The sequence below is a fragment of the Pan paniscus genome, chromosome 13, assembly GCF_029289425.2.
Source record: "Pan paniscus chromosome 13, NHGRI_mPanPan1-v2.0_pri, whole genome shotgun sequence".
Taxonomy (NCBI): Eukaryota; Metazoa; Chordata; class Mammalia; order Primates; family Hominidae; genus Pan; species Pan paniscus.
Window position 1 is genome coordinate 143,128,224 of NC_073262.2, and position 13,333 is coordinate 143,141,556.

General features: G+C 66.1%; 1 protein-coding gene across 6 annotated transcripts in view; it reads left to right on the forward strand.

Moving 5' to 3' along the window:
* Window positions 1-13,333, forward strand: part of GPC1 (glypican 1) — a 32,703-nt gene that overhangs the window by 17,329 nt on the left and 2,041 nt on the right. For 2 of the 6 annotated variants that reach the window (XM_063595626.1, XM_034955522.3), the window contains exons 2-8: window positions 6,351-6,509; window positions 9,483-9,874; window positions 10,651-10,816; window positions 11,917-12,047; window positions 12,157-12,276; window positions 12,378-12,511; window positions 12,774-12,949. In XM_063595626.1, coding sequence (XP_063451696.1) covers window positions 6,351-6,509; window positions 9,483-9,874; window positions 10,651-10,816; window positions 11,917-12,047; window positions 12,157-12,276; window positions 12,378-12,511; window positions 12,774-12,949 — 1,278 coding nt within the window. Of the gene's footprint in view, window positions 1-2,059; window positions 2,208-2,818; window positions 3,293-3,478; window positions 4,791-6,350; window positions 6,510-9,482; window positions 9,875-10,650; window positions 10,817-11,916; window positions 12,048-12,156; window positions 12,277-12,377; window positions 12,512-12,773; window positions 12,950-13,333 lie in introns of those variants that run through there. The other 4 variants (XM_055109294.2, XM_034955521.3, XM_063595625.1 and 1 more) reach the window with 4 other exon arrangements.

A 13,333-nucleotide genomic window follows, 5' to 3' on the forward strand; every position in this document is an offset into this window, starting at 1 on the left:
GGGCGGCCGCCTGCGGTTTCCAGGGAGACGGGGGCGGTGCCGAGCGCGGCGGGGCGGGGGCTGCGGGAGGACGCTCGTCCCCGCGCCGGGAGCCACCGCCCTCGGCCGTGCGCGCCAGTGCGGCTGCGGCGCTGCCCGGGGTGGCTGCGGCCAGAGTCTCCCGCGCGCCCGGCGGACCGCAGCCCGCCCTCGTCCCCCGCTGGCTTTTCGCCTCCTGCGAGCCCTTCCGCCCGGTCCCGCTCCGCCGCCTTTCCCCGGCCCGAGCACCTGCACCCAGAGCCCGCGCGCCGCCCGGAGCCGCCGGAGCCGCCGCTGCGAAGGGGGTCCCGCGTCCGCCGCCGCGCTGGAAGCCAGGCCCGAGGACCTCTCCCGCGGCGCCACCGCACCCGCATCCGCAGGCGCGCCACCCCCATCTCCACCCGCTCCTCGTCCCCACCGCCTCTGTCCCATCCTCCGCTCCGTCCTGCCCCGCTTGGCTGCCGCAGCCCCATCCCCTTTCCGCCCCTCCTGTCGGGAGTCCGTGGCCCGTCCCCAGTCCCACCCCACCCATCGCCCCAGCTGCACCTACCCCTACCCCTCCCGGGCCGCATCCCGGCGTCCCCGCCCCCACCCTCCTCCCCGCTCCCACCCTCCGCCCCGCTCCCGCATCGCCTGCCGCAGCCCCGGGGCCCCCCTTCCTCTTCCGCCAGGCCCATCCCCCTCCCCGGGCTGTCGCAGCCCTTCGAGCCCCCTCCCCCGCCCCCGTGCCTGCCGCACCCACTGCGACAAGCCCCTTCCCCGCCAATCGCGGCGCCCTCCTCCCCTCGCCCGCCCGCCGCAGCCCCCGGCTCCCCGCCCGCCCCCTTCCCTCCCCGCCGCGCCCACTGCACCAGTGCCCCCTCCTCGCCGGGCCGCCAGCGCTGCTGCGTGTCCAGACCCCTGCGCACCCGCTCCGGCTGCGCGGTTTGCCGTCCTCGTCCCTGGCCGCGGCGGCTGGCGACTGGCATCGGGGCGCCCGGGACCCCCAGGGCGGCGATGCTGCCGCCGGTGCCGCCGAGCCTTTGTTCCGCCGCCGGGGCCGGTTTCACGCCTGTCTCCCTCGCAAGCAGCCGCGGGTGACAGGAGCCTTAGCCGGCCTGGGGCGCGGACCCTCCCACCCGGGGCAGAGGTGTCCCTACGACGCCCCTCGGTTTCAGGTCGCAGTGCGTGGCGGAGGTTCTGCGGCGGCGGAGGGGCTCCTTGGCGACGCTGTCATTTGGGTGAAATGGTGGCAGGGGGCTTCGGGCAGACGGCAGGGGTGTGGGGAGGGGAGGGAAGCACGATGGGGTGAGTCTGGGGGCCGTGGATGCCGTTGACGAGGAGCTGAGATGCCGTGGCCGGTCCACCTCGCAGGTGGGGCCAAGGCTGCCTCTGGCTCAGACGTCAGGAGCCCAGGTGGACAGGGACTGGCCAGGGGCGCAGGCTTCTTAGAGGATGGGGCAAAAGTGAGGAAAAGATCCTCTGCAGCCTGGGCAGTGGGTGGTCCCTAGGAAACCCCCTGGGGCGTTTGTCCAGTGCACCCTCACCCCAGGAGGCTGCTGGACGTGCCGGAGGATGCCACAGCCACCGGAGCTGGTTGGAGTCCGAGAGCAGATGGGCCAGGGGCTGGGGCAGGCTACGAGAAGAGGGTTCGGGCTTGGGGAAAGCCTTCGCAGCCATCGGCCAGCCAGGAAGGCCCCGTTGCCGGGTGCAGAGCTGAGTAGAGGGCAGGAGCGGGGAGGCCTAGGCTCTTCCCTTGCGTGTTGGGAGGCTGCGGTGCCTAGAGCTCTGCACACAGCCCTGCTCCAGCACCGTGGGAGGCAATGCAGGCTGACTGTCCACGCCAGATTCCGGTACCTTAGGCATTCGAGTCTGTTGACACTGAGTGTCTAGGATGAGGCTGTAAAGGTGGATAAAGCCGGCTTTACAGTCTGCACCTCCTGTGTGAGCCGTGGAAGCTTCTGGAGGGATGGGCGTGGCGTGGCGCCATCATCTCTCTGCATTCTCCTTGGGAGGGCTCCAGAGCCACTGGTCACGGGCAGCTGCCAGGCTGGGTCTGGACAAATGAGGTCTGGGTCCATCATTGGGGATGGGGGCCACTGTCAGGATGGGAGTCTCGCCTAAAGCTTTGGGGTGAAGGTGCTGATGACCAAGAGGAAACTGCGGGGTGGGGACATGTCAGCAGGGGACGAGAATGCATGACCTAAAAGGTATCTAAAGTTAAGGCTGGTGGGGGCTTAGTGAGGAGCAGCAGAGTGGGGTGGTCCAGAACCATCAGGATCGGGAGGGGGAAGATGGAACGAGACAGCAGCTGCCTACGGGCCAGGGAGCAAGAGCTCTGTGCTTTAACCTGAGGAGCGGGAGCCTGGGAATTGGAGACTCTGGGTTTGAGGTGGGGGATGAATCTGCCATTAAACAAATAATCCCCTTCCCCCCGCCAAAAAAATCCTCAGAGCACTGGAGAAGGGAAGTGTCCCAGTGACTGAGGGAGGGTAGCGCTGTGGAAGGATGGGTCGGCTACAGCAACTTCAGCCCAGGGATCAGGGAAGAGAGGGTCCAGTCCCTGGCCCAGCGGGGAGCAGGCCCGGTGACCTTGACCTGAGCAGCCCCAGGGCCAGAGGGAGGGGTGGGCCGGAAGGGCCCAGATGGCTCCCTGCGCGGGGGGGGGGGGGGGGGGGGGGGGAAGGGGAGGGGCTGCCGGGACTCACCCCCTAGGTTGGAAAATGCCTCCCTCTGGGTTGGAGGAGGAGAAGGCCAGGAAGGAGAGGGAGAGGGACATGGGGAGGGTTCCCTCCTGGCCTGAGGCCTCTCTATCCCCAGGTGTTGAGCTGAGAGAAGTGGTGGGGAGGCCCCTGGGGGTGGGGAGGCCCCTGGGTGGGGAGATTTAAGATGACAGCTGGTCTTGGGCACATTGCTCTCCATTCAGAAAGGCCCCAGCCCCTGGCATTCTTCCAGGAGGGGGCTTGCTTTGCCGCCCTGCAGGGGGACTCTGCAGAGCCGGCCTCTGCCATCTCATGTCCAGGACCACAACCTGTGGCCCCGGCCTGCGCCGGGCCGGAGCTCTGCAGAAGGAAGCCAGCGGGAGGCCTCCTGCCTTTGACTGCCGTGCGTCCAGCCTGCAGCGGGCCTCAGGGGGCCGCCTCGGTCCAGCCCGCCCGGGGCTCCCAGGCCTTCGCCTGCCGTGTGTCCAGCCTGCCGTGCGTCCAGCCTGCCGGGGGCTCCCAGGCCTTCGCCCGCCGTGCGTCCAGCCTGCCGGGGGCTCCCAGGCCTTCGCCTGCCGTGCGTCCAGCCTGCCGTGCGTCCAGCCTGCCGGGGGCTTCCAGGCCGGCGCCCGAGCTCTGGCTCCGTGTCTTCACTCCCGTGCTTGTCCGAGGAGGGAGGGAGGGACGGGGGCTGTGCTGGGGCGGCCGGAACAACGCAGGTCGCCGGGCCGGCTGGGCGAGGTGGCCAGGCGGGGCTGAGGGGTCGGCGGGGGAGGCTGAGGCGCGGGGGCCGGTGCACGGCCGTGAGGGGGTGTGAGAGGTGGCTGACGGCACCGAGGAGCCCCTCAGAACCTGCAGGTGGGGGGAGCTCCCATATCTTACGGGTGTTTCGGGCCTCACCTCTCCATGTCTCTCATCAGCCTCTCCCGTCTGGGTGGTGGGGGCTGGGGAGTGGGTCCGCCAGGACCTCGTGAGGGAGGGGCACAGGAGGAGTCGGCGGGGGATGCCACCCACCCCTCCTCCCTAGGAGTGCTTGAGCCCTAGTCCTGAGTCTTGGACCAGCTCACTCGGTGCCTGTGGCCCAGCCAGCCTGGCCTGGGTGCCCCGTCACAGCTGAGCCCATCTCAGCTGAGCCCAGGGTGTGTCACCGGGAAGCTCAGCTGGCACCTGCCACCCCCTCCCCCAGGCACGTTTCCCTCCCACTGCCCAGCCCAGCACCATCATGTGTTTGGCTGACCTGTGCTCTCCTGGTCTGGGCAGCCTGGATGGGTGCACAGGGCCCCATCACAGCCCACACCCTCGGAGAGACGCCTCCTGAGTCTGCTCAGCCTGGCACAGGCCCCAGGAAAGGACCCGGAGGGGCGGTTCCTGCTCTAAATCCTGCCCCCACGGGGGTGGGACTGGGGCAGAATCCCATCAGTGAATAAAGGCTGCAGAGTGAAGGATGGTCCCTGGCCAGTGTACCTGTGTCCCAGTCTTCTTGCCTGAGGGCGCCTTCCCACCCATGTGAGGAGTGGGGAAGGAGCACCCCTTCTCTACTAGGCCCCAGGGCTCTCAGAGCCGGGCTCTGTCCTCACCCCAGCTGGCTCCCACAAGGCCCTCCTGGCCCCAGACTCTGTTGGACCCCCAACTCCCCCTCCAGCAGGCATCTGGAGGTAAGGAGGGGCGGGGGGCGCAGGTGCACTTGCCATTCCCGCTCTGTCTGCAGCATGGGCACATGTAAGTCCAGGCCCTGGGGAATCCCTGGACCTGCAGCCCCTGCGGAGGGCTCCCTCCCCCTCCAGCTCAAGCCAGAGCCCCCTGCATCAGTACATTCCAGAACTCAGACAGGAAAAGAGGGCAAGGAGGGAGCGCCCCAGGATAAGAACCCCTACCTCGGCCCTCCCTCGCTCTCCCAGGCCCCTCTGACAGCCTGTCTCCTTGCTGTCATGTCAGCAGGCACAGAGGCTACAGGGGCCAAGCGGCAGCCGCCCAAGCCCGGATTCGGGTTCTCTGTTCCCTTCTCTTGTCTCGGCCTCCTCCCTGAGTGTGTGTGCTTAGAGGGTGCGGAAGATCAGCAAACTCAGTCTGACCCAGGCATTCAACCTCTGGGTAGTTACCTAGTCCTGGGTCCCCACCCCAGATGGCCTCTAGTGGGTAAGGGCTTCCTGGACCCCAGGCCTGAGGGGTGACTCCTCTTACAGTAAGCGGGTAGGGCACTGCCTGCGCTGCTCCAGGCCCTGCCTGCAGTGGGGCTACAGATCCCTGCTCCCACCTCCAGGCAGGGCTGGAGCTGCTGCCAGCTCCCCCAGGACAGCCTCGAGCCAGGTGCCTCTGCCCGGGCTGACCCCGTCCTCGGTCCCGGTCCTGGCTCCCTCTCCTGCCTCTCCTCCCTGGCCTGGCCTTCACTTCCTGCTGACCCTCAGGCAGGACGTAAAATAATGCAGGACCTGCTGCATTCCAGCCACCCTGGCCCAGGGTCCCAGAACGGGATGAGACAGGCCCCTGAGGCGGCAGTCCTGAGGAAAGTTGCTGGAATTCCTGCTGACAACCCTGCCCTTGACCCCACCCCTCTGACCAAGCCAGGCTCCTGCTTCCACCTCTCCACTGTGCCTGACCTAGGCCAGCACCAGGAGGGCCTTAGAGGCGGGGGACGAGGCCCAGAAGGAACAGTGTGGCCCTGTCAGTGTGGAGTCCTGAGCTTAGGCAGCCGGAACCACTTGCCCCCTCACTGTGTAGCTGGGACGAGACCTCATCCCTGTAAGCCCCGGTTTTCTGGTTAATAAAATGAGGATTGCGGCAGCCTTCATCACAGTGCGATGCACACCCTTTAAAATATGCAGTTTTTCCTGATGCCACACACACATTCCAGGTGGGCCCTGAGGTGTGCACAGCAGGGCTGAGGGCTGACTCAAAGCCTGTCCTGTCCCCACTCCCCACAAGGAGGTGAAGCTGTCTCTGATGGCAGTGCCGCTGTCACTGCCTCGGACGCTGGAGCAGAGTAGCTCATGGCAGGCTGCAGAGGAGGGGACTCCACAAGGACACCAGGAGGCACAGGGTGCACCCTGCAGGGCTTGGGGCATGGTCCAATGACCCTTTCATGGGGCCTGCCAGCTGCACCAGAGCACACCTGCCCCCATACCAGACTCGTGCCTGGGGTCCTGCAGGGCCACTGCCTCTGACCAGCCCACGGTTGGTGGGATCTGCTGTCCTTGCAGTGGGAGCTTGGTGCCTCCCAGGGCTGGTGTGGGAAGAGAGGGGGATTGGATTCCTTCCTCCTTCCCCATCCTCAGACATGGGCCCAGGCAAGGGGTGCCTGTCGGGCCTGGGAGCCTTCTCCACACTTGCACACAGGAACCTGAGGCCAGTTCTTTGCTTGCAGCTGCTGGGACAGCAGGCTGGGGGGCAGGACTTGCCCAAGGGGCCTCCTGCCCTGTAGAGGCAGCCGTGCTCCTGTGTCATGTGTGGGAAGCTACAGGACCCAAGCCAGGCCTTTTCCTCCCTCCACACCCCAACCACTTCTGCCTTCACCCAGGACACCCCCCAGGCTGACCCACCCCTGAGTTGTGCTCCACCCTGGGTCTGCCATCCTGCCCAGGAGAGCCTGAGGGTGCCCTCCTGGCTCCCAGTGCTGTCTCAGCCCCTCTCCCTCACACTGGCCTTTCCCCACAGGTGAGCACCTGCGGATCTGTCCCCAGGGCTACACCTGCTGCACCAGCGAGATGGAGGAGAACCTGGCCAACCGCAGCCGTGCCGAGCTGGAGACCGCGCTCCGGGACAGCAGCCGCGTCCTGCAGGCCATGCTTGCCACCCAGCTGCGCAGCTTCGATGGTGAGTGCCTCCCACGGGTGCTCGGGGCCCGCAGGGTGCCGGTGCATCGGGGGAGGGGCACACTGGGCCTTGCCTGGTGTGTCAATGCCGAGGGTGGGGGAGTGGCAGGAGGAGGTGGGGGAGTTAGTGCTTTGGGGCTAGGGCGCTGGGTTGAAGCCCCAGCTGGGATTTGGGGGCTGCCCTCAGGCAGGGATCTGCAGGGTTTGACACCCCCCTGGGAGTGTGCACAGCCCATTCCCAGTGCACATTTGGGGACAGAGGACCTATCCCATCAGCCCCTCAGAGGCTCCTGTCACCAGCAGATTCTCCTGAGCACCTGCAGAGAGACGGGCCTTGGCCAAATCCTGCCTGCAGCTCGTCAAGTGCCCCAGGCCGCTGCCCCTGGGGACCAGGTGGCCTGGAGCCAGGGAGCTCAGTGCAAGGGCTGAGACTGGGGCTGGGGACAGGGCTGCAGAGTGCAGGGCCTGCCTGGGGTGGCCGCCACTCAGCCCTTTATATCGGGGCAGGAGTCTGGGGGCCGCGGGGAGTGACCCCTGCAGGCCTTGAGGCCCCGCCAGCTGCTGCGTTAGAGCCACGTACTCCTCGGCCCAGGCTGGGCCTCGCCTTGTGTCTGGGCAGAGAGTGGCAGGCACCTCCAGGGGGACAGTGTGGGGTCAGGAGGTCCTCCATGAAGTGACCTCTGATCAGAAACACGAGGACTTGGTGAAGGGAGGCGGCCCGGGCTGAGGTACTGCCCCTGTGTCCGGGCGGAGCCGGGGCGCCAGGACAGTGAGCCTGGGCAGACGGGAGGGAGGGAGCGCTGAGGCTGCAGGGCTCCATGTGGCTGTGAGGGACGGCAGCTGCTGCTGGGGACCTGGGGTTTGTCTCAGCGTTCCTGCTTCTCCGGCTCCTGGACACCTGCTGTGGCCTCCCAGGCTCCCGGGAGAGTCTGCCCGTCCCCAGGAGCCCCCAAGGCCATTTCCACAGGGCTGCGGGACCTCAGCTGTTGGCGTACACCTGGGTAGTGGTGGGTCAGAAGCTCCCTCTCTGTGACTTGGACATCGATGCTCAGAGCTCAGCCCTCCCCGCTGGTGTGGGGCCCGTGGGATGCGCGTGGCCCCTCTGGGACTCTCCTTCCTCCTGCCCAGCTGGACCCGGGGAGCAAGCCCCTGCACCCTGAGTCAGGAGCCTTCCTGAGCCACTTGGTTCTGTCCCATGTGTAGGGACCCGGCTCACCTCCTCCACTCCATCCTGGGCCTCAGTTTCTCCCCAGCACCGCTGAGCCCTGGCTCCCGCCCCAGTGTGCCACCCAGCCCTGCCCCTTCCCCTCTCCTGCTAATACCCTTGCCCATCACACCATCCTCCTGGCCTGGGGACATCCTGCCCGCCTGCCTCCTCCTGGCTCTTAGGGGGTTGGTGTCGCTGCCCTGCTCTGGGGCCCGTCCCGTGTCAGTGCCCTGCCGCCGCCCTCCCTCTGCTGCCCTCTGGAAGCCTCCAGCCTTCCTGTTCAACTCTCCTATCTTTGACATGAAAACACAGGCACCCTTTGGGGACATTTGTATTAAAAATGACCCACTATGTGATGTGTCCAAGGCCCACCTGTGCCCCTACCCCAGGGAGTCTTGTCCAACCCCCACCTCCTATGTCCTCCCCTCCCACCCCTGCCCATGGCAGCTGCTGGCCCCTCCCAGCCTCCGGGGCAGCTGAGGGCCCCTGGGTCTTTGTCTGCAGTGCTGGTGGGAGACAGTGGGAGGCGGTAGGAGGGGAGCCTGGCTGGACCTCTGGTTGCTGTGTTCAGGGATTTGGAGCCTTGTGTCCGCCCCCCCACCAGCCTTCAGGAGCAGCTGAATGGGTTCTGGCAGGAGGTGGAGCTGGGGACTGCACCTGGATTTGGCCCGTGGCCCTCTAGGTGTGTCTGGGCTAATGCATGAACCGCAAGCCGCCCCTTTCCGGGAGAGGCCAAGGCGTTCCAGGCGCCAGGACCCAAGGTGGACACTGGACAGCTGTGTGGCCCATCCACCCTCCCCACAGCGGCCTGGGAGCTCTCTGTAGCCCTGCCAGCCCTGTAGCCCCAGGCCTTGCCAGGGGTCAGCGTGGGGGCTGATCCAGAGATCTCAGGCTTGACGGCCCCCGTGCCTCAAAGGAGAGCCTCTGCCCTGCTACCCTGGAGCACCTTGTGGTGGGCCATCGAGCCCCCGGTACCTGTGGGGCAAAGCCGGCCACAGCCCTAGGGACGCTCTGAGCAGTTACAGACCTGGAAGTCCCACTTCCAAATGGGATGGGGAAGTCCAGGGTCCCATCTAGGCCCGGGGTACGGGGGCTTTTCCTCCACATGTGGAGGTCTGAGGGTGAGCCTGTGCCTCCCTACCCCCTGCCCAGCAGGGGAGATGTCTGGGGTTCTAGGCTGCAGGAGGCCCCCCAGAGCCCTCAGACAGGCCCGGGGTGCTCACAGCTGAAGCTTCTAAATCGCAGAAGCTGAGAGAAGACAAGAAGCCTAGGAGAGCAGCAGAGACAGGGTGGCGGGAGGGGCAGCAGCCCTGGAGACTCGCAGGGCAGGCGGCTGGGGCCACAGGGAGCACAAGTGGGGACCAGTGGAGAGAAGGAGCGGCTGGCAGGGGGGCACAGACTGGCCCTGCCCCTCTTACCCCAGTGAGTCCCCATCTCCACCAGCAGCCCCTCCCTGGGTGTTCTCAGGGGGTCACTGAGTCACAGAGCATCTGTTCCTGCCCAGGGCTCAGCTCAGAAACTGCCACTGGAGCCCCAGTCAGAGGCCCTGAGACCCGAGAGGACCCCTGCTCCCCAGGCCAGGGGGTGAGGTCTCAGGGCGCCCCATGGATGCCCACAGGGCCCACAGCCGCTGCAGCGTGGCGTCCGACTCCGAGGTCCTCAGAGTGTATCCTCAGAGCTGAGTCTCCCGGGCTAAGTCCCCTGCTCTGGTCCAGCTGCCACGGCGGGGGAAACATGGTCGCGATCACGCCCCCTCCTTGTGCGCAGACCACTTCCAGCACCTGCTGAACGACTCGGAGCGGACGCTGCAGGCCACCTTCCCCGGCGCCTTCGGAGAGCTGTACACGCAGAACGCGAGGGCCTTCCGGGACCTGTACTCAGAGCTGCGCCTGTACTACCGCGGTGCCAACCTGCACCTGGAGGAGACGCTGGCCGAGTTCTGGGCCCGCCTGCTCGAGCGCCTCTTCAAGCAGCTGCACCCCCAGCTGCTGCTGCCTGATGACTACCTGGACTGCCTGGGCAAGCAGGCCGAGGCGCTGCGGCCCTTCGGGGAGGCCCCGAGAGAGCTGCGCCTGCGGGCCACCCGTGCCTTCGTGGCTGCTCGCTCCTTTGTGCAGGGCCTGGGCGTGGCCAGTGACGTGGTCCGGAAGGTGGCTCAGGTGCGCACAGCCACCCAGGTCTCTCAGAAACCCCTCCAGACCCCCATGCTCTGCCCAAGGGACTTCCTCTTCCCCCTGCTTTAACCCTGTGCCCCTGGGCCTCTGGGCCAGCCTCTGACCTCAGCCCCACAGCCTCAGTCCCTCCTGCATTGGCTGCTGCCCACGGCCTGCTAACAGCGCACCCACACATGTGAGCCTTGCTCTGGGCAGGCGGCTCTGGGCTGGCCCATCCCTGCCCAGAACCATCATGGGCCAGGATGGGAAGGGCCAGGGGCTGGGGCTGGATGCTGAGCCAGGCTGTGGAGTGAAAGTGCAGAGGACACAGAAGAGAACAACATGCGTGGGGGCCGGGCAGGGTGGGGCCCCAGAGCCTCGCAGGCCAGTGGGATGCCTTGGTCCCTTGGGGGGCATGTGTCAGACCCAGCTAGGCTGGGACATAGGGAGGGCGTCAGCCTCAGACCCACACGCCCTGGGTGGGAACTGCCCCCACCTCCAGGCTCCTGGGCAAGTCATCGCCGACCCAGAGCCTTGGTTGCCTCAGCGGCATGCGGGTGAGGATATTCTTGCCTCCCTGTGACCCTCGAGATCATTAAAATGAGGGCCATCTGGGCTGGCAGGCCCTGCGAGTCAGGCAGGGACTACTGCGAGCTGGGGCAGAGCAGAGGCCTCCCCTGACTTCCCTCCAGAGCCCCCTACCCTGGGGCTTCGTTAGGGGCTGGCCGGGGCCAGGCACCCCCAGGGCCTTGGGGCCTGGCTTAGGCTCCCTTGCTCCCCAGGTCCCCCTGGGCCCGGAGTGCTCAAGAGCTGTCATGAAGCTGGTCTACTGTGCTCACTGCCTGGGAGTCCCCGGCGCCAGGCCCTGCCCTGACTATTGCCGAAATGTGCTCAAGGGCTGCCTCGCCAACCAGGCCGACCTGGACGCCGAGTGGAGGAACCTCCTGGGTAAGCCCCCACCCGCGAGAGTGGCCGGGAACTGTCTTGGGGAGTGCACGGCTGGGGGTCCTGGGGGGCGGGTGGTCCCTAGCTCAGAGCTTGGACCCAGGGACCTGATCAGGGATGCCCTGACCCGGGCCAGATCTGGGTGGTGCTGCAGGGTTGAGGGGCCAGGGTGCCTTTTGAATGTCCTGAGTGATGTGTGACTTGGGGCAGCTGCCAGGGAGGGAGCCCTGTGGGGTCGTAGTTTCTTGTCCTTCCCCACTTAGCAAGCACCTCGGTGTGCATACATGCCAACACGTGTGACTCATCGAGGACCGGCACTTGTTTAAGCTAACACATACATGCACCGTCACATGACAGGCTGACACATGCGAACTGGCGTGCTCACTTGCTGACACACAGTGGGCCAGTGCCCACCAGTACAGCGTGTGCTCCTGGGCGCATGTGATGACATGAGCTGGGCTGACCCGCATCAATGCCAACATGTGTGTGGTAATATGTACATGCTTATCCAGATCCACTAACATGTACACATGCTTACATGAGGGGGGACAGCATGCATCTGTGCCAACACGTGCTAGCATGTGCTGACACGGGGCCAACAGGTGTGTGCTAATGTGATGGGAGCTGACAGAATGCATGAGCTTTACTTGTACATGTGCTCACCGTGCACGCAACACACACATGAACTAAGGTGTACATGGGGGGGCATGAGGTGAGCCAGCATGCATACACACCAGCTCACACGGGCTCATGTGCACACAAGCTGGACCAAGGTGAGCCAGCGTATGTACATGTTAACACCTGCATGAGCCAGCGTGGATATACGAGACACGACAGGCCAGCAAGCATGCAGAATGGCCTCTATGTATGTGCGTGTTCACCTGTGCCCGTGGCACAGGTGCACACGTGGGTGTGGGCCAGGCTGAGTGCACGTGGCCTGCACGTGTCACACGGGCCAACCTGAGTGCACACGCGGGATCTCCCACGCTGACCCGTGCTGTCAAGACTGCATTAACATGCACACGTGGTGATGCCTGCGTGTGCGTGTCAATGCCTGTGTGCGCGTTAACGCCTGTGTGTCCGTGTGTTAACGCCTGTCCTAGACTCCATGGTGCTCATCACCGACAAGTTCTGGGGTACATCGGGTGTGGAGAGCGTCATCGGCAGCGTGCACACGTGGCTGGCGGAGGCCATCAACGCCCTCCAGGACAACAGGGACACGCTCACGGCCAAGGTGCGGGCAGGAGGACGTGACGAGCACAGCGGGGTGGGGGTCCTGGATGTGGCCCCATTGGGCTTGAGGGGCCCCACTACCCCCCAAGGACCCTGCAGTGTCTCTCCAGGTCATCCAGGGCTGCGGGAACCCCAAGGTCAACCCCCAGGGCCCCGGGCCTGAGGAGAAGCGGCGCCGGGGCAAGCTGGCCCCGCGGGAGAGGCCACCTTCAGGCACGCTGGAGAAGCTGGTGAGTGGCCCCTGCCTGTCCACTGGACCAGGCATGAGGGAGGCAGACAGGCAGGGGCGGGCGGGCCCTGGCAGCCCAGTGGCCTGACTGCTGCCCGACAGGTCTCCGAAGCCAAGGCCCAGCTCCGCGACGTCCAGGACTTCTGGATCAGCCTCCCAGGGACACTGTGCAGTGAGAAGATGGCCCTGAGCACTGCCAGTGATGACCGCTGCTGGAACGGGATGGCCAGAGGCCGGTAGGTGCCCACCTGGCTGGCACAGCCCTCCCTCCCATGCCGTCTCCATTGGGCTGTGCCTGGGCCAGGTGCTGTCTGCACGGGGCCACGTCCCTTGCTGGAGGGCTTGAGCCCCACTTCTCTGCAGCCTGTGTGGGCTCTGCTCGGTCCCTGGAAGCTGCTGGGCATCTCGGGCTCAGAGCGTGGGACAGTGTCCTGCTCAGGTGATGGCCCTTTGCAGGGGCTGGAGCAGTGACCTGGGCTCTGCCTGCCTTTCCCCCAGGTACCTCCCCGAGGTCATGGGTGACGGCCTGGCCAACCAGATCAACAACCCCGAGGTGGAGGTGGACATCACCAAGCCGGACATGACCATCCGGCAGCAGATCATGCAGCTGAAGATCATGACCAACCGGCTGCGCAGCGCCTACAACGGCAACGACGTGGACTTCCAGGACGCCAGTGAGGGCAGGGCCTGGCCGGGCGGGCAAGGGGCCAGGGTTGGTGGGGGTGCCACAGGGGTGTGACTGCCCTCCAGGTTCCCCCACCCGAGGGGCCCTCTGCTCCGGCATCACCACAGTGAGTCTGAGGACGCTGTGCTGCCCAGGCACGATCACCGAGCCCTGCACCTCTGCGGCGCCCTGGAGGCCTGGCCGGGATGTCTGTTGGCTTTGGCTCCAGGGACCAAGGGAGGCAGCCCCAGGGAGTGAGAGTCTCCCAGCCTCAGGGGTCAGCGGGGATCAGGTGCTGCTGGTCCTGGGATTCCACACCGAAAGGATGTTGGGGTCACCTGGCACGTGGGGCCCTCACAGGGTGGTGCTGCACTGGGGTCTCCTGTGGGGACCT